Source organism: Panulirus ornatus, chromosome 56 (assembly GCF_036320965.1).
Source record: "Panulirus ornatus isolate Po-2019 chromosome 56, ASM3632096v1, whole genome shotgun sequence".
Taxonomy (NCBI): domain Eukaryota; kingdom Metazoa; phylum Arthropoda; class Malacostraca; order Decapoda; family Palinuridae; genus Panulirus; species Panulirus ornatus.
The window spans coordinates 32,162,259-32,186,483 of NC_092279.1; the positions used below are offsets into that span (position 1 = coordinate 32,162,259).

Sequence of the window (24,225 nt, forward strand, 5' to 3'; positions counted from 1 at the left end):
AGGGGCAAGTATGAAGTCTGTTGGGGATGAGAGAGCTTGGGAAGTGAGTCAGTTGTTGTTCGCTGATGATACAGCGCTGGTGGCTGATTCATGTGAGAAACTGCAGAAGCTGGTGACTGAGTTTGGTAAAGTGTGTGAAAGAAGAAAGTTAAGAGTAAATGTGAATAAGAGCAAGGTTATTAGGTACAGTAGGGTTAAGGGTCAAGTCAATTGGGAGGTGAGTTTGAATGGAGAAAAACTGGAGGAAGTGAAGTGTTTTAGATATCTGGGAGTGGATCTGGCAGCGGATGGAACCATGGAAGCGGAAGTGGATCATAGGGTGGGGGAGGGGGCGAAAATCCTGGGAGCCTTGAAGAATGTGTGGAAGTCGAGAACATTATCTCGGAAAGCAAAACTGGGTATGTTTGAAGGAATAGTGGTTCCAACAATGTTGTATGGTTGCGAGGCGTGGGCTATGGATAGAGTTGTGTGCAGGAGGATGGATGTGCTGGAAATGAGATGTTTGAGGACAATGTGTGGTGTTAGGTGGTTTGATCGAGTAAGTAACGTAAGGGTAAGAGAGATGTGTGGAAATAAAAAGAGCGTGGTTGAGAGAGCAGAAGAGGGTGTTTTGAAATGGTTTGGGCACATGGAGAGAATGAGTGAGGAAAGATTGACCAAGAGGATATATGTGTCGGAGGTGGAGGGAACGAAGAGAAGAGGGAGACCAAATTGGAGGTGGAAAGATGGAGTGAAAAAGATTTTGTGTGATCGGGGCCTGAACATGCAGGAGGGTGAAAGGAGGGCAAGGAATAGAGTGAATTGGAGCGATGTGGTATACCGGGGTTGACGTGCTGTCAGCGGATTGAATCAAGGCATGTGAAGCGTCTGGGGTAAACCATGGAAAGTTGTGTAGGTATGTATATTTGCGTGTGTGGACGTATGTATATACATGTGTATGGGGGTGGGTTGGGCCATTTCTTTCGTCTGTTTCCTTGCGCTACCTCGCAAATGCGGGAGACAGCGGAAAAAAAAAAAAATCATTAGTATTTATTTATTTATTTATTTATTATACTTTGTCGCTGTCTCCCGCATTAGCGAGGTAGCGCAAGGAAGCAGTCAAAAGAATGGCTCAACCCACCCACATACACATTTATATACATACACGTCCCTACACGTACATATACATTCCTAGACATCTCAACGTATACATATATATACACGCAGAGACATATACATATATACACATGTACATAATTCATACTGTCTGCCCTTATTCATTCCCATCACCACCCTGCCACACATGAAATAACAACCCTCTCCCCCCCACATGTGTGCAAGGTAGCCCTAGGAAAAGACAACAAAGGCCACATTCGTTCACACTCAGTCTCTAGCTGTCATGTATAATGCACCGAAACCTCAGCTCCCTTTCCACATCCAGGCCCCACAAAACTTTCCATGATTTACCCCAGACGCTTCACATTCCCTGGTTCAATCCATTGACAGCACGTCGACCCCGGTATACCAAATCATTCCAATTCACTCTATCCCTTGTGCGCCTTTCACCTCCTGCATGTTCAGGCCCAGGTCACTCAAAATCTTTTTCACTCTATCTCTCCATCTCCAAATTTGTTCTCCCACTTCTCCTTGTTCCCTCCACCTCTGACACATATATCCTCTTTGTCAATCTTTCCTCACTCATTCTCTCCATGTGACCAAACCATTTCAAAACACCCTCTTCTGCTCTCTCAACCACACTCTTTTTATTTCCACACATCTCTCTTTCATTACTTACTCAATCAAACCACCTCACACCACATATTGTCCTCAAACATCTTCTTTCCAGCACATTCACCCTCCTCCGCACAACTCTATCTACAGCCCACGCCTCGCAACCATATAACATTGTTAGAACCACTATTCCTTCAAACATGCCCAATTTTGCTTTCCAAGAAAACGTTCTCGACTTCCACACATTCTTCATCGCTCCCAGAACTTTCGCCCCCTCCCCCACCCTATGATTCACTTCCGCTCCCATGGTTCCATCCGCTGCCAAATCCACTCCCAGATATCTAAAACACTTCACTTCCTCCAGTTTAGCTCCATTCAAACTTACTTCCCAATTGACTTGTCCCTCAACCTTACTGTACCCAATAACCTTGCTCTTATTCACATTTACTCTCAGCTTTCTTCTTTCACACACTTTACCAAACTCAGTCACCAATTTCTGCAGTTTCTCACCTGAATCAGCCACCAGTGCTGTATCATTGGTGAACAACAACTGACTCACTTCCCAAGCTCTCTCATCCACAACAGACTGCATACTTACCCCTCTTTCCTAAACTGTTGCATTTACCTCCCTAACAACCCCATCCATAAACAAATTAAACAACCATGGAGACATCACGCACCCCTGCCGCAAACCAATATTCACTGAGAACCAATCACTTTCCTCTCTTCCTACACATACACATGCCTTACATCCTCGATAAAAACTTTTCACTGCTTCTAACAACTTACCTCCCACACCGTATATTCTTAATACCTTTCACAGAGCATCTCTATCAACTTTATCATATGCCTTCTCCAGATCCATAAATGCTACATACAAATCCATTTGCTTTTCTAAGTATTTCTCACATACATTCTTCAAAGCAAACACCTGATCCACACATTCTCTACCACTTTTGAAACCACACTGCTCTTCCCCAATCTGATGCTCTGTACATACCTTCACCCTCTCAGTCAATACCCTCCCATATAATTTCCCAGGAATACTCAACAAACTTATACCTCTGTAACTTGAGCACTCACTTTTATCCCCTTTGCCTTTGTACAGTGGCACTATGCAAGCATTTTGCCAATCCTCAGGTGGATTATTATTATCATTATGATTATAATTATTATTCATATATTCATTTGTACTTTGTCACTGTCTCCCACATTAGTAAGGTAGCACAAGGAAACAGACGAAAGAATGGCCCAACCCACCCACATACGCTTGTATATACATACATGTCCACACATGCACATATACATACCTATACATCACAATGTATACATATTTAGACACACAGACATGTGCATATATACACATGTACATAATTCATACTGTCTGCCCTTATTCATTCCTGTTGCCACCCTGCTACACAGGAAGATAAGACATTTAAGACATTTGAGCATTAATTGCTTTAATGGTGATTTTCAATGAGATATACAAATTCATTGTCTACTGTGAGACTGACAAAGGCTTAAAGTTAAAAATCAAACTTAATTAGCAAAGAATAGGTGTGAAGGGATTATTTTATATTTGTCAATACATATACATTTAGTATAAAGTTGCATGATGCGGAGGGTGAGCAGGACTCCCTATATCATATTCATGACCTGATTGTGCTTACTTCTCTCTTGGACTGCTGCTCTACAAGGACCTTCTGAGGTCTACTTTTCTCTCCCTCATCCTGGTGGCACTAGCAACATGACACAGGACTCAGTTGTCCATTCCAGTCCCCATTTTTATCCATATGGGCATTATTTCAGTTTGCTACCTCAACATTTTGCCCTCTAGGATATGAATCACTTTTCAAAATGATACAGCAAATATTTTGTGATGTGGGTAACTACCACTGGGTTTTGTATAGTGATGAGGAGATAAAGGGATATAGGGGATGAGGAGGGATCAAAGGAGGGAAGTTGTGTTTAGTCTAATCCCATGTTCTCAGTGCTGATAACATGAGACAGTAGGCTTTGCTACATAGGCAGCTGATACATGGGATGATCCTTGTTGGTGCCATAGATGGCTAAAGGTTGTAAACAGGTAAATGATATAGAATATTTTGTTGAATTCAGGCAGTCATTCAGCTGAAAATATTTTCTTTCTTTTAAACTATTCGCCATTTCCCGCGTTAGCGAGGTAGCGTTAAGAACAGAGGACTGGGCCTTTTTTTGGAATATCCTCACCTGGCCCCCTCTGTTCCTTCTTTTGGAAAATTTAAAAAAAAAAAAAAAAAAATGATAGGGAAGGATTTCCAGCCCCCCCCCCCCCCCCCCCCCCAGTTGACAAATCATAGAATTAGGAGGTTCAAAATAGAGTATCTGTCAAGTTTCAGTACCTCAGGGAGATACTTTTGTATTTTTCTAGAGTATCCAAGTCTCACCCTGCCTTCTTGTGATGACCTTGTTAATACACCCCATCAGGCCAATCCTTTTAAATATAGACAAACACCTGAGGTGTGCTGTGACTTTTTTTTTTTTTGTCTTTTTTGGAGCCTCGCTGCCTCTGGAAACACTTCATTGGAGTTGCCCTCTGCCAGTGGCCTGTCAAGGATTAGGCACAAAAGGCTGAGAGGCAGCACTGGAGTATACCAGTTATGCTGAGGAATAAAAGCAATGAGAGATTGAGGGTGATGACACTGAATGTAAATGGGATTACTGGTGAGAGAAAAAGGATGAAACTTTTGGAGTTTAAAAGCAGCTTGGATGTGTTGGTGAATGGGGAAACCCATATCCTTGGGCAGGATATGTGGAGTGAAAATGGAAATGATGAATGCAAGTTATGGGAGGGCTTGGAAGGAGGAGTGGTATGGATGGGAATGATTGAAAATTATTGGGGAGAGGGAAAGGATGTGCAATTCTGCTATCACTGAGAGTATAGGACGGTGTTACAGAGCATGGATAGAATAGATCAAGAATAGTGTGGGTGAAAGGAAAGATGAGAATTGTGAAGTATACATTGGTATGTGTATATGTGCATGTGAAGATAAAGACTGTACAAGGTAATGATGGAATGAAGCATTTCTGAAGAACCATATCCTTGGGCAGGATATGTGGAGTGAAAATGGAAATGATGAATGCAAGTTATGGGAGGGCTTGGAAGGAGGAGTGGTATGGATGGGAATGATTGAAAATTATTGGGGAGAGGGAAAGGATGTGCAATTCTGCTATCACTGAGAGTATAGGACGGTGTTACAGAGCATGGATAGAATAGATCAAGAATAGTGTGGGTGAAAGGAAAGATGGGAATTGTGAAGTATACATTGGTATGTGTATATGTGCATGTGAAGATGAAGACTGTACAAGATAATGATGGAATGAAGCATTTCTGGAGAACCATATCCTTGGGCAGGATATGTGGAGTGAAAATGGAAATGATGAATGCAAGTTATGGGAGGGCTTGAAAGGAGGAGTGGTATGGATGGGAATGATTGAAAATTATTGGGGAGAGGGAAAGGATGTGCACTTCTGCTATCACTGAGAGTATAGGAAGGTGTTACAGAGCATGGATAGAATAGATCAAGAATAGTGTGGGTGAAAGGAAAGATGGGAATCGTGATGTATACATTGGTATGTGTATATGTGCATGTGAAGATGAAGACTGTACAAGGTAAGGATGGAATGAAGCATTTCTGGAGAACCATATCCTTGGGCAGGATATGTGGAGTGAAAATGGAAATGATGAATGCAAGCTATGGGAGGGCTTGGAAGGAGGAGTGGTATGGATAGGAATGATTGAAAATTATTGGGGAGAGGGAAAGGATGTACACTTCTGCTATCACTGAGAGTATAGGAAGGTGTTACAGAGCATGGATAGAGTAGATCAAGAATAGTGTGGGTGAAAGGAAAGATGGGAATCGTGAAGTATACATTGGTATGTGTATATGTGCATGTGAAGATGAAGACTGTACAAGGTAAGGATGGAATGAAGCATTTCTGGAGAACCATATCCTTGGGCAGGATATGTGGAGTGAAAATGGAAATGATGAATGCAAGTTATGGGAGGGCTTGGAGGGAGGAGTGGTATGGATAGGAATGATTGAAAATTATTGGGGAGAGGGAAAGGATGTGCAATTCTGCTATTACTGAGAGTATAGGACGGTGTTACAGAGCAAGGATAGAATAGATCAAGAATAGTGTGGGTGAGAGGAAAGATGGGAATTGTGAAGTATACATTGGTATGTGTATATGTGCATGTGAAGATGAAGACTGTACAAGGTATGGATGGAATGAAGCATTTCTGGAGAAATTTGGATGACTGTATAAACAGTTTTGAGAATGAGAGAATCACCATTTCATGATTTTTGTGGAGATCAGGAAGTGGAGGTATGGTGTAAGGAAGAATGCAGAGATGAAATTGTTGGCAAGCAAGATTAATCAGAAGAAATGCAGGGAGGGATATGAAAGGAAAGTGACTGAAAGCTTAGATGGAAGTGCAGTGAATGTAGGGATGCAGTCATGTTTGAATTAAGTGTTTAATGTGTTTGAAGAATACTATTAAAGGTTGAAGAATTAGTAGTTTGATACAAAGTCGTGAGATGTAGGACTAAAAGAGCAATGCATGGTGGACAGAAGAGATTAGAAATGCTGTGGAAGAGAAGAAAAAGGCATATCATAGATTGTCCAATAGAAATGTAGCGGTGGAAGTGCAGCAAAGGAGGGATGATGAATATGAAATATGTAAGCAGAATCTTAAGAAGCTGATAGAGGAAAGCAAAAAGGGAGTAGATGAAGCATTTTGAACTAAGTTAAGGGAAAAGTTTTGTGGTAATAAGAAACTATACTGGAAGGAGATTGAAAAGGAAGGAGGTGGATGTATGGATGGAAATGTTGATGTGATAAGTAAGGAGAGGCAGTTGTTGAATCAAAAGGAGGAAGTGTATTTTGAAAAACTGATGAATGTAGGAGAAGGTGAGGCAGCAGGTGTTATATGCATGAGTATGGATGATGGAAGGGAAAGGATACAAGTGCAAAGGATGTTAGCAAAAAGGGAGGTAAGAAGGGCAATAATGAGGCTGAAGGTAGGAAAGGCACCAGTGGTGGATAGGATTACAGCTGAAATGCTGAAATATAGAGGAGAAAGTGTGATACAGTGGATGCATCTGATATGTGATTTTGTATTGAAACATCAGGTTATGTCTGAGGATTGGGTAAAATCTAGCATTGTTCCTTTATTCAAAGGAAAAGGTGCTAAGGATGTATGTCGCAATTATGGGGAAATAAGTGAGTCACAGGGTGGGGAAGGGGGCGAAGGTTCTGGGAGCGTTGAAAAATGTGTGGAAGGTGAGAATGTTATCTCGAAGAGCAAAAATGGGTATGTTGGAAGGAATAGTGGTTTCAACAATGTTATATGGTTGCGAGGCATGGGCTATAGATGGGGTTGTGCAGAGGAGGGCTTATGTGTTGGAAATGAATGTTTGAGAACAATATGTGGTGTGAGGTGGTTTGATCGAGTAAATAATGAAAGGGTAAGAAGTATGTGTGGTAATAAAAAGAGTGTGGTTGATAGAGCAGAAGAGGGTGTGTTGAAATGGTTTGGTCACATGGAGAGAATGAGTGAGGAAAGATTGACAAAGAGGATACATGTGTCAGAGGTGGAGGGATGAAGAAGTGGAAGACCAAATTGGAGGTGGAAAGATGGAGTGAAAAAGATTTTGAGCAATTGGGGCCTGAAGATACAGGAGTATGAAAGGCGTACAAGAAATAGAATGAATTGGAAGGATGTGGTATACCGGGGTTGACATGCTGTCAATGGATTGAACCAGGGCATGTGAAGTGTCTGGGATAAACCATGGAAAGTTTTGTGGTTCCTGTATGTGGAAAGGGAGCTATGGTTTTGGTGCATTATGCATGACAGCTAGAGACTGAGTGTGAACAAATGTGACCTTTTTGTCTTTTCCTGGCACTGCCTCGATTGGGGGAGTGCTATTTCATGTGTGACAGGGTGGCGATGGGATTGGATGAAGGCAGCAAGTATGGATATGTACATGTGTATATATGTATACATCTGTGTATGTATATGTTGAAGTGTATATATATATGTGTATATCATGTGTGGGCATTTATGTATATACATGTGTATGTGGGTGGGTTGGGAGACTGCAGTTAAGTTTTTTTTTTTTTTTTTGCTTTGTCGCTGTCTCCCGCGTTTGCGAGGTAGCGCAAGGAAACAGACGAAAGAAATGGCCCAACCCACCCCCATACACATGTGTATACATACGTCCACACATGCAAATATACATACCTACACAGCTTTCCATGGTTTACCCCAGACGCTTCACATGCCCTGATTCAATCCACTGACAGCACGTCAACCCCGGTATACCACATTGATCCAATTCACTCTGTTCCTTACCCTCCTTTCACCCTCCTGCATGTTCAGGCCCCGATCACACAAAATCTTTTTCACTCCATCTTTCCACCTCCAATTTGGTCTCCCACTTCTCTGCGTTCCCTCCACCTCCGACACATATATCCTCTTGGTCAATCTTTCCTCACTCATTCTCTCCATGTGCCCAAACCATTTCAAAACACCCTCTTCTGCTCTCTCAACCACGCTCTTTTTATTTCCACACATCTCTCTTACCCTTACGTTACTTACTTGATCAAACCACCTCACACCACACATTGTCCTCAAACATCTCATTTCCAGCACATCCATCCTCCTGCGCACAACTCTATCCATAGCCCATGCCTCGCAACCATACAACATTGTTGGAACCACTATTCCTTCAAACATACCCATTTTTGCTTTCCGCGGTAATGTTCTCGACTTCCACACATTCTTCAAGGCTCCCAGGATTTTCACCCCCTCCCCCTCCCTATGATCCACTTCCGCTTCCATGGTTCCATCCGCTGCCAGATCCACTCCCAGATATCTAAAACACTTTACTTCCTTCAGTTTTTCTCCATTCAAACTTACCTCCCAATTGACTTGACCCTCAACCCTACTGTACCTAATAACCTTGCTCTTATTCAAATTTACTCTTAACTTTCTTCTTTCACACACTTTACCAAACTCAGTCACCAGCTTCTGCAGTTTCTCACATGAACCAGCCACCAGCGCTGCATCATCAGCGAACAACAACTGACTCACTTCCCAAGCTCTCTCATCCCCAACAGACTTCATACTTGCCCCTCTTTCCAAAACTCATGCATTTACCTCCCTAACAACCCGATCCATAAACAAATTAAACAACCATGGAGACATCACACACCCCTGCCGCAAACCTACATTCACTGAGAACCAATCACTTTCCTCTCTTCCTACACGTACACATGCCTTACATCCTCGATAAAAACTTTTCACTGCTTCTAACAACTTTCCTCCAACACCATATATTCTTAATACCTTCCACAGAGCATCTCTATCAACTCTATCATATGTCATCTCCAGATCCATAAATGCTACATACAAATCCATTTGCTTTTCTGAGTATTTCTCACATACATTCTTCAAAGCAAACACCTGATCCACACATCTCTACCACTTTGAAACCACACTGCTCTTCCCCAATCTGATGCTCTGTACATCCTTCACCCTCTCATCAATACCTCCCATATAATTTCCCAGGAATACTCAACAAACTTATACCTCTGTAACTTTTAGCACTCACTTTATCCCCTTTGCCTTTGTACAAGTGGCACTATGCAAGCATTTTGCCAATCCTCAGGTGGATTTTTATTATCATTATGATTATAATTAAATTTTTCTATATTCATTTGTACTTTGTCACGTCTCCCACATTAGTAGGTAGCACAAGGAAACAGACGAAGAATGGCCCCAACCCCACCCACATACGCTTGTATTTTAATACATGTCCACACATGCACATATACATACCAAAAAACCCCACAATGTAAACATATTTAGACACACAAAACATGTGCATATATACACATGTACATAATTCATACTGTCTGCCCTTATTCATTCCTGTCGCCACCCTGCTACACAGGAAAATAAGACATTTAAGACATTTGAGCTTTAATTGCTTTATTGGTGATTTTCAATGAGATATACAAATTCTTGTCTACTGTGAGACTGAAAAAGGCTTAAAGTTAAAAATCAAACTTAATTAGCAAAGAAAGGTGTGAAGGGATTATTTTATATTTGTCAATACATATACATTTAGTTTTAAAGTTGCATGATGCGGAGGGTGAGCAGGACCCCCCTATATCTATTCATGACCTGATTGTGCTTATTCTCTCTTGGACTGCTGCTCTACAAGGCCCTTTGAGGTTACTTTTCTCTCCCTCATCCGGGTGGCACTAGCAACATGACACAGGACTCGTTGGTCCATTCCAGTCCCCATTTTTATCCATATGGGCATTATTTCAGTTTGCTACCTAAACAATTTTGCCCTCTGGGATATGAATCACTTTTCAAAATGATACAGCAAATATTTTGTGATGTGGGTAACTACCACTGGGTTTTGTTAGTGATGAGGAGATAAGGGATATAGGGATGAGGGGGGATCAAAGGAGGGAAGTTGTGTTTAGTCAAACCCCATGTTCTCAGTGTGATAACATGAGACAGTAGGTTTTGCTACATAGGCAGCTGATACATGGGATGATCCTTGTTGGTGCCATAGATGGCTAAAGGTTGAAAAACAGGTAAATGATATAGATATTTTTTTCGAATTCAGGCAGTCATTCACGAAAATATTTTCTTTCTTTTAAACTATTCGCCATTTCCCGCGTTAGCGAGGTAGCGTTAAGAACAGAGGACTGGCCTTTTTTTGGAAATATCCTCACCTGGCCCCTCTGTTCCTTCTTTTGGAAAATTTAAAAAAAAAAAAAAAAAAAAATGATAGGGAAGGATTTCCAGCCCCCGCTCCCCCCCCCCCCAGTTGACAAATCATAGAATTAGGGAGTTCAAAATAGAGTATCTGTCAAGTTTCAGTACCTCAGGGAGATAACTTTTGTATTTTTCTAGAGTATCCAAGTCTCACCCTGCCTTCTTGTGATGACCTTGTTAATACACCCCATCAGGCCAATCCTTTTAAATATAGACAAACACCTGAGGTGTGCTGTGACTTTTTTTTTTTTGTCTTTTTTGGAGCCTCGCTGCCTCTGGAAACACTTCATTGGAGTTGCCCTCTGCCAGTGGCCTGTCAAGGATTAGGCACAAAAGGCTGAGAGGCAGCACTGGAGTATACCAGTTATGCTGAGGAATAAAAGCAATGAGAGATTGAGGGTGATGACACTGAATGTAAATGGGATTACTGGTGAGAGAAAAAGGATGAAACTTTTGGAGTTTAAAAGCAGCTTGGATGTGTTGGTGAATGGGGAAACCCATATCCTTGGGCAGGATATGTGGAGTGAAAATGGAAATGATGAATGCAAGTTATGGGAGGGCTTGGAAGGAGGAGTGGTATGGATGGGAATGATTGAAAATTATTGGGGAGAGGGAAAGGATGTGCAATTCTGCTATCACTGAGAGTATAGGACGGTGTTACAGAGCATGGATAGAATAGATCAAGAATAGTGTGGGTGAAAGGAAAGATGAGAATCGTGAAGTATACATTGGTATGTGTATATGTGCATGTGAAGATAAAGACTGTACAAGGTAATGATGGAATGAAGCATTTCTGAAGAACCATATCCTTGGGCAGGATATGTGGAGTGAAAATGGAAATGATGAATGCAAGTTATGGGAGGGCTTGGAAGGAGGAGTGGTATGGATGGGAATGATTGAAAATTATTGGGGAGAGGGAAAGGATGTGCACTTCTGCTATCACTGAGAGTATAGGAAGGTGTTACAGAGCATGGATAGAATAGATCAAGAATAGTGTGGGTGAAAGGAAAGATGGGAATCGTGATGTATACATTGGTATGTGTATATGTGCATGTGAAGATGAAGACTGTACAAGGTAAGGATGGAATGAAGCATTTCTGGAGAACCATATCCTTGGGCAGGATATGTGGAGTGAAAATGGAAATGATGAATGCAAGCTATGGGAGGGCTTGGAAGGAGGAGTGGTATGGATATGAATGATTGAAAGTTATTGGGGAGAGGGAAAGGATGTACACTTCTGCTATCACTGAGAGTATAGGAAGGTGTTACAGAGCATGGATAGAGTAGATCAAGAATAGTGTGGGTGAAAGGAAAGATGGGAATCGTGAAGTATACATTGGTATGTGTATATGTGCATGTGAAGATGAAGACTGTACAAGGTAAGGATGGAATGAAGCATTTCTGGAGAACCATATCCTTGGGCAGGATATGTGGAGTGAAAATGGAAATGATGAATGCAAGTTATGGGAGGGCTTGGAGGGAGGAGTGGTATGGATAGGAATGATTGAAAATTATTGGGGAGAGGGAAAGGATGTGCAATTCTGCTATTACTGAGAGTATAGGACGGTGTTACAGAGCAAGGATAGAATAGATCAAGAATAGTGTGGGTGAAAGGAAAGATGGGAATTGTGAAGTATACATTGGATGGTATTGCAGTGGAATTTATTAAAAAAGGGGGTGACTGTATTGTTGACTGGTTGGTAAGGTTATTTAATGTATGTTTGACTCATGGTGAGGTGCCTGAGGATTGGCGGAATGCGTGCATAGTGCCATTGTACAAAGGCAAAGGGGATAAGAGTGAGTGCTCAAATTACAGAGGTATAAGTTTGTTGAGTATTCCTGGTAAATTATATGGGAGGGTATTGATTGAGAGGGTGAAGGCATGTACAGAGCATCAGATTGGGGAAGAGCAGTGTGGTTTCAGAAGTGGGAGAGGATGTGTGGATCAGGTGTTTGCTTTGAAGAATGTATGTGAGAAATACTTAGAAAAGCAAATGGATTTGTATGTAGCATTTATGGATCTGGAGAAGGCATATGATAGAGTTGATAGAGATGCTCTGTGGAAGGTATTAAGAATATATGGTGTGGGAGGCAAGTTGTTAGAAGCAGTGAAAAGTTTTTATCGAGGATGTAAGGCATGTGTACGTGTAGGAAGAGAGGAAAGTGATTGGTTCTCAGTGAATGTAGGTTTGCGGCAAGGGTGTGTGATGTCTCCATGGTTGTTTAATTTGTTTATGGATGGGGTTGTTAGGGAGGTAAATGCAAGAGTCTTGGAAAGAGGGGCAAGTATGAAGTCTGTTGGGGATGAGAGAGCTTGGGAAGTGAGTCAGTTGTTGTTCGCTGATGATACAGCGCTGGTGGCGGATTCATGTGAGAAACTGCAGAAGCTGGTGACGGAGTTTGGTAAAGTGTGTGGAAGAAGAAAGTTAAGAGTAAATGTGAATAAGAGCAAGGTTATTAGGTACAGTAGGGTTGAGGGTCAAGTCAATTGGGAGGTGAGTTTGAATGGAGAAAAACTGGAGGAAGTGAAGTGTTTTAGATATCTGGGAGTGGATCTGTCAGCGGATGGAACCATGGAAGCGGAAGTGGATCATAGGGTGGGGGAGGGGGCGAAAATTTTGGGAGCCTTGAAAAATGTGTGGAAGTCGAGAACATTATCCCGGAAAGCAAAAATGGGTATGTTTGAAGGAATAGTAGTTCCAACAATGTTGTATGGTTGCGAGGCGTGGGCTATGGATAGAGTTGTGCGCAGGAGGATGGATGTGCTGGAAATGAGATGTTTGAGGACAATGTGTGGTGTGAGGTGGTTTGATCGAGTAAGTAACGTAAGGGTGAGAGAGATGTGTGGAAATAAAAAGAGCGTGGTTGAGAGAGCAGAAGAGGGTGTTTTGAAATGGTTTGGGCACATGGAGAGAATGAGTGAGGAAAGATTGACCAAGAGGATATATGTGTCGGAGGTGGAGGGAACGAGGAGAAGAGGGAGACCAAATTGGAGGTGGAAAGATGGAGTGAAGAGGATTTTGTGTGATCGGGGCCTGAACATGCAGGAGGGTGAAAGGAGGGCAAGGAATAGAGTGAATTGGAGCGATGTGGTATACAGGGGTTGACGTGCTGTCAGTGGATTGAATCAAGGCATGTGAAGCGTCCGGGGTAAACCATGGAAAGCTGTGTAGGTATGTATATTTGCGTGTGTGGACGTGTGTATGTACATGTGTATGGGGAGGGTTGGGCCATTTCTTTCGTCTGTTTCCTTGCGCTACCTCGCAAACGCGGGAGACAGCGACAAAGTATTAAAAAAAAAAAAAAAAAAAAAAAAAAAACATTGGTATGTGTATATGTGCATGTGAAGATGAAGACTGTACAAGGTATGGATGGAATGAAGCATTTCTGGAGAAATTTGGATGACTGTATAAACAGTTTTGAGAATGAGAGAATCACCATTTCATGATTTTTGTGGAGATCAGGAAGTGGAGGTATGGTGTAAGGAAGAATGCAGAGATGAAATTGTTGGCAAGCAAGATTAATCAGAAGAAATGCAGGGAGGGATATGAAAGGAAAGTGACTGAAAGCTTAGATGGAAGTGCAGTGAATGTAGGGATGCAGTCATGTTTGAATTAAGTGTTTAATGTGTTTGAAGAATACTATTAAAGGTTGAAGAATTAGTAGTTTGATACAAAGTCGTGAGATGTAGGACTAAAAGAGCAATGCATGGTGGACAGAAGAGATTAGAAATGCTGTGGAAGAGAAGAAAAAGGCATATCATAGATTGTCCAATAGAAATGTAGCGGTGGAAGTGCAGCAAAGGAGGGATGATGAATATGAAATATGTAAGCAGAATCTTAAGAAGCTGATAGAGGAAAGCAAAAAGGGAGTAGATGAAGCATTTTGAACTAAGTTAAGGGAAAAGTTTTGTGGTAATAAGAAACTATACTGGAAGGAGATTGAAAAGGAAGGAGGTGGATGTATGGATGGAAATGTTGATGTGATAAGTAAGGAGAGGCAGTTGTTGAATCAAAAGGAGGAAGTGTATTTTGAAAAACTGATGAATGTAGGAGAAGGTGAGGCAGCAGGTGTTATATGCATGAGTATGGATGATGGAAGGGAAAGGATACAAGAGCAAAGGATGTTAGCAAAAAGGGAGGTAAGAAGGGCAATAATGAGGCTGAAGGTAGGAAAGGCACCAGTGGTGGATAGGATTACAGCTGAAATGCTGAAATATAGAGGAGAAAGTGTGATACAGTGGATGCATCTGATATGTGATTTTGCATTGAAACATCAGGTTATGTCTGAGGATTGGGTAAAATCTAGCATTGTTCCTTTATTCAAAGGAAAAGGTGCTAAGGATGTATGTCGCAATTATGGGGAAATAGCGCAAGGAAACAGACGAAAGAAATGGCCCAACCCACCCCCATACACATGTGTATACATACGTCCACACATGCAAATATACATACCTACACAGCTTTCCATGGTTTACCCCAGACGCTTCACATGCCCTGATTCAATCCACTGACAGCACGTCAACCCCGGTATACCACATTGATCCAATTCACTCTGTTCCTTGCCCTCCTTTCACCCTCCTGCATGTTCAGGCCCCGATCACACAAAATCTTTTTCACTCCATCTTTCCACCTCCAATTTGGTCTCCCACTTCTCTGCGTTCCCTCCACCTCCGACACATATATCCTCTTGGTCAATCTTTCCTCACTCATTCTCTCCATGTGCCCAAACCATTTCAAAACACCCTCTTCTGCTCTCTCAACCACGCTCTTTTTATTTCCACACATCTCTCTTACCCTTACGTTACTTACTCGATCAAACCACCTCACACCACACATTGTCCTCAAACATCTCATTTCCAGCACATCCATCCTCCTGCGCACAACTCTATCCATAGCCCATGCCTCGCAACCATACAACATTGTTGGAACCACTATTCCTTCAAACATACCCATTTTTGCTTTCCGCGGTAATGTTCTCGACTTCCACACATTCTTCAAGGCTCCCAGGATTTTCACCCCCTCCCCCTCCCTATGATCCACTTCCGCTTCCATGGTTCCATCCGCTGCCAGATCCACTCCCAGATATCTAAAACACTTTACTTCCTTCAGTTTTTCTCCATTCAAACTTACCTCCCAATTGACTTGACCCTCAACCCTACTGTACCTAATAACCTTGCTCTTATTCAAATTTACTCTTAACTTTCTTCTTTCACACACTTTACCAAACTCAGTCACCAGCTTCTGCAGTTTCTCACATGAACCAGCCACCAGCGCTGCATCATCAGCGAACAACAACTGACTCACTTCCCAAGCTCTCTCATCCCCAACAGACTTCATACTTGCCCCTCTTTCCAAAACTCATGCATTTACCTCCCTAACAACCCGATCCATAAACAAATTAAACAACCATGGAGACATCACACACCCCTGCCGCAAACCTACATTCACTGAGAACCAATCACTTTCCTCTCTTCCTACACGTACACATGCCTTACATCCTCGATAAAAACTTTTCACTGCTTCTAACAACTTTCCTCCAACACCATATATTCTTAATACCTTCCACAGAGCATCTCTATCAACTCTATCATATGTCTTCTCCAGATCCATAAATGCTACATACAAATCCATTTGCTTTTCTGAGTATTTCTCACATACATTCTTCAAAGCAAACACCTGATCCACACATCCTCTACCACTTCTGAAACCACACTGCTCTTCCCCAATCTGATGCTCTGTACATGCCTTCACCCTCTCAATCAATACCCTCCCATATAATTTACCAGGAATACTCAACAAACTTATACCTCTGTAATTTGAGCACTCACTCTTATCCCCTTTGCCTTTGTACAATGGCACTATGCACGCATTCCACCAATCCTCAGGCACCTCACCATGAGTCATACATACATTAAATAACCTTACCAACCAGTCAATAATACAGTCACCCCCTTTTTTAATAAATTCTACTGCAATACCATCCAAACCTGCTGCCTTGCCGGTTTTCATCTTCTGTAAAGCTTTTACTACCTCTTCTCTGTTTACCAAATCATTTTCCCTAACCCTCTCACTTTACACACCACCTCGACCAAAACACCCTATATCTGCCACTCTATCATCAAACACATTCAACAAACCTTCAAAATACTCACTCCATCTCCTTCTCACATCACCACTACTTGTTATCACCTCCCCATTTGCGCCCTTCACGGAAGTTCCCATTTGCCCCCTTGTCTTACGCACTTTATTTACCTCCTTCCAGAACATCTTTTTATTCTCCCTAAAATTAATGATACTCTCTCACCCCAACTCTCATTTGCCCTCTTTTTCACCTCTTGCACCTTTCTCTTGACCTCCTGTCTCTTTCTTTTATACATCTCCCACTCAATTGCATTTTTTCCCTGCAAAAATCGTCCAAATGCCTCTCTCTTCTCTTACACTAATAATCTTACAGTTAAGTATAATGAAAAAAATAAAGATGATAAATATACTGTCCCTTAATCCTTACTTCACTTCTGTACTTTCATCTCTACCCTTCATTATTTTGTTAAGTGACCCAGAGACTTTTCTACCCTTCCATATCATCAAATTCACCCAAGATAGCTCCCAAATGCTTTGGTTCTTTTACCTCTTCCAGTCTTTCTCCCCCCATATCTATAATACAGTTTAATATACTTTCTTGTCTCACTTTATAGGGCTTTGCCAAATCTATAATTTTGCTCTGTTCCTACAAACACCATTAATTTACTTTTACTCACATTTACCGAATTATGCCTATGCTTACACACAACTTGAAGCACATTTGCAATCTTCTGTAACTCCTCTTCATTTTCAGTAAAAACACAGTATCATCTGCAAACAGGCTTGTCACTAGCTACCGTACCTCACTGCCAAACTCCATCTCTGCACCCCTTTTCCCAGATTTTGCTTGCATCCCTCTTATTACTCCATCCATATTTATGTTAAAAAGCCTTGGTGACAGTACACAATCCTGCCTTACTTCCCTATGTATACCAAAATTTTGCTCAGCTCTTTGTCCAGTCTTACATATGCATATGCTCCTCTATAGAAGGCCTTCACACCATCCAACAGTTGGCCCCCCCTACCCCATATATCCTTAACCCATCCCATAGAGCATTTCACTCATTTCAGTCATATGCTTTCTCCAGATCCATAAAAGCTGCATACAGCTTCCTACCCTTTGCTTAATACTCTTCTGGTCATTCTCACTGCAGAAATCGACCCAGACATCACATACCTTTCCTAAAACCCCCTTGTTCCTTACTTATTCTGCATTCAGTCACTTCCATCACTCTCTCAGTGAACACTGTTGCATACATACACTTATTCCCCTATAGTTGCTACAAACATCCTTAGAAACCCTTCCTTGGAAAAAACTCAAGTGATCACCAAAGAGTTCACTTCTGTGCTTTGGATAAGCGCATATGAATTATACTTATGTAGTTCAGAAGTCCTACAGAGCAAATTCTTTGCTTTATACATTATTCCTTTAGTGGTGATAGTTGAATATTGAATGATGTAAAGTTACATAATGGTTGAATTTCAGTAATGATGTGTTAACATACATTATGTATTTAATGGTGGAGTAAGTGATGAATACTTTCGCATTAGTTTGGTTACATTACTATAGTAGTTGACATACACATAACTGTGAGAATCGAAACTGCTTGCTTTCTTGGCTGTGCACTTGCTGATGGAATATTTATGATATTCACAATAGGAGATATAGGACCATTCTTTTGTCTCTGTGTACCAGCACTAGTTGGTACAAAATGATTGTGGTGACAAATGTCAGTCAGTGGATGCTGGGCAGAAGGGGGTCTCAGTGACATGAATGCTGAGGACCATGCTGGTGTTGGTTTATCTGTCAATGTCATGGTGCTTACACTACACATAGCCCCTCTGACCCATCAGGAGGTTGTTACTGAGTCACTGGTTCAATGTTAGTCGGAGTATGTCTTTGTCATTGTATTTACACTAGGGATCACAACCCCAACAATGGCATCGCAAGAGACTCACTGAGTCACTGGTTCACTAGTTCACAGTAAAGTTATCTAATATCTATCTTTTTTGCAACTAAATTCATTGGAGGTAGATAGTTTTGTGTGAAGTTGGTAGGTCCAATCAGATGTAATCCAAATATCCAGCTGGAAGAGGAGGGTTGGGGTTAGTTCAGGTTGACATTTGACCTGTGGCAGCTCAAGAGCACCAGTGAAGCACATCCAATACCAGCAAGTGTTAGACGAGGTGTACCTTCTTGCATATGTGCAACATTTTGTATAGTATTTTGCAGTACTCTAGGGAGTTCTCTCTGACAATATTATCAAACAACTCTCTTGCTTAGATAGTTCCTCATTCCTACTGAATATGTTCATGTTTGTCCCCAGTTAGTATTTAGTTTCAACTGATGCCCTTCAGCATCTCATCCCCTAAGCAGGTACATAAATTTCCTAATGCATCTGAAAAATGGGTGTTTTCCAATTAAAGGATAAACAGCATCTCTTGTGAAATGAAAGAACAATATATATATAAGAAGATGAAAACAGAAAATCAAGTGCAGTAGGCCTCTGGGTTAAAATTTTGGATGGGATCCCGTTTTTGCAATAACACTTAGGACTATATGGTCTGGTGTTGATATCTCAGCCATCACCATGCTGTTTATATAGTGCTCTGGTGCACTTTCTATTTATCATCAAGTAGATTTTTAACATCAAACAGATTATCACGTAGATAATTAGATTTCTTATTGTAACATGCAGATTCCACATGAAGTCATCTACACTCAGTTGTCTACTGTGGCATCCCCTCCTTGTCATGGCTGAAGGGTAACTGAGAAACTCGGGTGCAATTGTTGTGTAAGGAGGCCGTAGGCATATTCTAATTGTTGGCAGGAAAACAAGGATCTTAGATCTGTTCCCTATACTGAGCAGATGTAGAAAAATATGAAGTCTGATTAATGGGCTCAGAGTCCTGTGTCATTTCACAATGTTTGGGCAGTCAGATTGTAGTAATCTTTTATAGAATGGTTTACATTTTTAGATATGTTTAACAATCTAACATCAAAATTAGTATGTTAAGGCATGTAACATATTCATAAGTTTGATAATTTCAGATTGGTGACTATGAATGTGACTGTGAAGCTGGATGGTCTGGTAAGAACTGTGATGAAGAAGTAGATGAATGTGCTTCATCCCCGTGCCTTAATGGTGCCTCTTGCAAAGACCGTGTCAATGGTTTTGATTGCACTTGTCCTCCAGGGTTTGCAGGTAAAATGACATGTACTGTAATTGTTACATAGGAGAAATATTGTTCATACTTCCTCTTGCAGTTTGAAAGAGGGTTCACTCTCATGCTACATAATATTATTTTATTTATTTATTTATTTTGCTTTGTCGCTGTCTCCCGCATTAGCGAGGTAGCGCAAGGAAACTGACGAAAGAATGCTACATAAAATCTATTTTATACCACAGCTGTCATTTCTCTCTCTGGAAGGAGTATGGCCTTTCAGCTTTGGAATTATGTCAGTTTTGGGAATAGTGAAGTATAATAAAGATTTGTAATCCTTGAGAACAAGCAGTGTGCAGATGTCAGTGTGAACAACAGTAAGGTAATGAGGTCCAGCAGGAGGATGGGAAAAGAATGGCTTGAGTGTAAGTTTGTATTGGGAGGACCAGAAGGAGTGGAGGAGTGTGAATACTTGGGAGAGGACTTTGCAGCACATAGAACTGTGATGGCTGTCTTAGGTGCAAAAAGGAAAATGTGGAAGTAGATATCATTGACTATAGCAGTGAAGATGGTAATGTTCAGACAGTGTTGAACAGCCCTTGGTTGAAAAGGAAGATGGATGTTTTGAAAACGGAACTACCTGAGGAACTCCAGTGCACTGGAGTTCACTAGTTATGGAGACTGTAATCCTATGGCCACCCCCTAGAGGGAGTTCCAGTTGGAACAGGTGGCAAATGAGAGTTGGAGTGAGAGAGTATCATTAAATTTTAGGGGGAATAAAAAGATGTTTTGGAAGGAGATAAATAAAGTGTGTAAGACAAGAAAACAAATGGGAACATCGGTGAAGGGGGCTAATAGGGAGTTAATAACAAGTAATGGTAATGTGGGAAGGAGATGGAGTGAGTATTTTCAAGGTTTGTTGAATGTGTTTGATGATAGAGTGGCAGATATGGGATATTTTGGTCGAGGTGGTGTGCAAAGTGAGAGGGTTAGGGAGAATGATTTGGTAAACAGAGAAGAGGTAGTGAAAGCTTTGCAGAAGATGAAAGCCAGCAAGGCGGCGAGTTTGGATGGTATTGTTGTGGGATTCATTAAAAAAAGGGGGTGACTGTTGTTGACTGGTTGATGAGGATATGCAATGTGTGTATGACTCATGGTGAAGTGCCTGAGGATTGGTGGAATGCATGCATAGTGCCATTGTACAAAGGCAAAGGGGATAAAGGTGAGTACTCAAATTACAGAGGTATAAGTTTGTTGAGTATTCCTGGGAAATTATATGGGAGGGTATTGATTGAGAGGGTGAAGGCATGTACAGAGCATCAAACTGGGGAAGAGCTGTGTGGTTTCAGAAGTGGTAGAGGATGTGTGGATCAGGTGTTTGCTTTGAAGAATGTATGTGAGAAATACTTAGAAAGCAAATGGATTTGTATGTAGCACTTATGGATCTAGAGAAGGAATATGATAAAAGTTGATAGAGATGCTCTGTGGAAGGTATTAAGAGTATATGGTGTGGGAGGCAAGTTGCTAGAAGCAGTGGAAAGTTTTTATCAAGGATGTAAGGCATGTGTACGAGTAGGAAGAGAGGAAAGTGATTGGTTCTCAGCGAATATCGGTTTGCGGCAGGGGTGTGTGATGTCTCCATGGTTTTTTAATTTGTTTATGGGTGGGGTTGTTAGGCAGGTGAATGCAAGAGTTTTGGAGAGAGGGGCAAGTATGCAGTTTGTTGTGAAATAGAAGGCTTGGGAAGTGAGTTGCTCACTGATGATACAGTTCTGGTGGCTGATTCGAATGAGAAACTGCAGAAGCTGTTGACTGAGTTTGGTAAAGTGTGTGAAAGAAGAAAGCTGAGAGTAATTGTGAATAAGAGCAAGGTTATTAGGTACAGTAGGGTTGAGGGACGAGTCAGTTGGGAAGTAAGTTTGAATGGAGAAAAACTGGAGGAAGAGAAGTGTTTTAGATATCTGGGAGTGGATTTGGCAATGGATGGAACCAGAAGTGATTGGTTCTCAGTGAATGTTGGTTTGCGGCAGGGGTGTGTGATGTCTCCATGGTTGTTTAATTTGCTTATGGATGGGGTTGTTAGGGAGGTGAATGCAAGAGTTTTGGAAAGAGGGGCAAGTATGCAGTCTGTTGTGGATGAGAGAGCTTGGGAAGTGAATCAGTTGTTGTTCGCTGATGATACAGCGCTGGTGGGTGACTCTTGTGAGAAACTGTGGAAGCTGGTGACTGAGTTTGGTAAAGTGTGTGAAAGAAGAATGCTGAGAGTAAATGTGAATAAGATCAAGGTTATTAGGTACAGTAGGGTTGAGGGACAAGTCAGTTGGGAGGTGAGTTTGAATGGAGAAAAACTGGAGGAAGTGAAGTGTTTTAGATATCTTGGAGTGGATTTGGCAGTGATTGGAACCATGGAAGAAGAAGTGAATCATAGGGTGGGGGAGGGGACAAAAGTTCTGGGAGCATTAAAGAATATGTGGAAGTCAAGAACATTATCTCGGAGAGCAAAAATGTGTAGGTTTGAAGGAATAGTGGACGATTCTTGCAGGGAAATAGTGCAAATGACTGGGAGATGTATAAAAGAAAGAGGCAGGAGGTCAAGAGAAAGGTGCATGAGGTGAAAAAGAGGGCAAATGAGAGTTGGGGTGAGAGAGTATCATTAGATTTCAGGGAGAATAAAAAGATGTTTTGGAAGGAGGTAAATAAAGTGCGTAAGAGAAAGGAACAAATGGGAACTTCGGTGAAGGGGGCTAATGGGGAGGTGATAACAAGTAGTGGTGATGTGAGAAGGAGAAGGAGTGAGTATTTTGAAGGTTTGTTAAATGTGTTTGATGATAGAGTGGCAGATATAGGGTGTTTTAGTCGAGGTGGTGTGCAAAGTGAGAGGGTTAGGGAGAATGATATGGTAAACAGAGAAGAGGTAGTAAAAGCTTTGCGGAAGATGAAAGCCAGCAAGGCAGCGGGTTTTGGATGGTATTGCAGTGGAACTTATTAAAAAAGGGGGTGACTGTATTGTTGACTGGTTGGTAAGGTTATTTAATGTATGTATGAATCATGGTGAGGTGTCTGACGATTGGCGGAATGCTTGCATAGTGCCATTGTACAAAGGCAAAGGGGATAGAAATGAGAGCTCAAATTACAGAGGTATAAGTTTGTTGAGTATTCCTGGGAAATTATATGGAAGGGTATTGATTGAGAGGGTGAAGGCATGTACAGAGCATCAGATTGGGGAAGAGCATTGTGATTTCAGAAGTGGTAGAGGATGTGTGGATCAGGTGTTTGCTTTGAAAAATGTATGTGAGAAATACTTAGAAAAGCAAATGGATTTGTATGCAGCATTTATGGATCTGGAGAAGGCATATGATAGAGTTGATAGAGATGCTCTGTGGAAGGTATTAAGAATATATGTTGTAGGATGCAGGTTGTTAGAAGCAGTGAAAAGTTTTTATCAAGGATGTAAGGCATGTGTACGTGTAGAAAGAGAGGCAAGTGATTGGTTCTCAGTGAATATAGGTTTGCGGCAGGGGTGTGTGATGTCTCCATGGTTGTTTAATTTGTTTATGGATGGGGTTGTTAGGGAGATGAATGCAAGAGTTTTGGAAAGAGGGGCAAGTATGCAGCCTGTTGTGGATGAGAGGGCTTGGGAAGTGAGTCAGTTGTTGTTCGCTGATGATACAGCGCTGGTGGCTGATTCGTGTGAGAAACTGCAGAAGCTGGTGACTGAGTTTGGTAAAGTGTGTGAAAGAAGAAAGCTGAGAGTAAATGTGAATAAGAGCAAGGTTATTAGGTACAGTAGGGTTGAGGGACAAGTCAATTGGGAGGTAAGTTTGAATGGAGAAAAACTGGAGGAAGTAAAGTGTTTTAGATATCTGGGAGTGGATTTGGCAGTGGATGGAACCATGGAAGTGAATCAAAGGGGGGGGAGGGGGCGAAAGTTCTGGGAGCATTGAAGAATGTGTGGAAGTGGAGAACATTATCTCGTAAAGCAAAACTGGGTATGTTTGAAGGAATAGTGGTTCCAAAAATGTTATATGGTTGCGAGGCGTGGGCTATGGATAGAGCTGTGTGGAGGAGAGTGGATGTGCTGGAAATGAGATGTTTGAGGACAATATGTGGTGTGAGGTGGTTTGATCGAGTAAGTAATAATAGGGTAAGAGAGATGTGTGGTAATAAAAAGAGTTTGGTTGAGAGAGCAGAAGAGGGTGTTTTGAAATGGTTTGGTCACATGGAGAGAATGAGTGAGGAAAGATTGACCAAGAGGATATATGTGTCAGAGCTGGAGGGAACAAGGAGAAGTGGGAGACCAAATTGGAGGTGGAAAGATGGAGTGAAAAAGATTTTGAGTGATCGGGGCTTGAACATGCAGGAGAGTGAAAGGCGTGCAAGGAATAGAGTGAATTGGAACGATGTGGTGTACTGGGGTCAACGTGC

General features: G+C 41.6%; 1 protein-coding gene across 2 annotated transcripts in view; it reads left to right on the top strand.

Annotated features, from left to right (window-relative positions):
• The window catches only part of crb (cell polarity complex component crumbs), a 642,968-nt gene that overhangs the window by 287,538 nt on the left and 331,205 nt on the right, over nt 1-24,225 (top strand). For both annotated transcript variants that reach the window (XM_071694202.1, XM_071694201.1), the window contains exon 13: nt 19,688-19,841. In XM_071694202.1, coding sequence (XP_071550303.1) covers nt 19,688-19,841 — 154 coding nt within the window. The remainder of the gene's footprint in view (nt 1-19,687; nt 19,842-24,225) is intronic.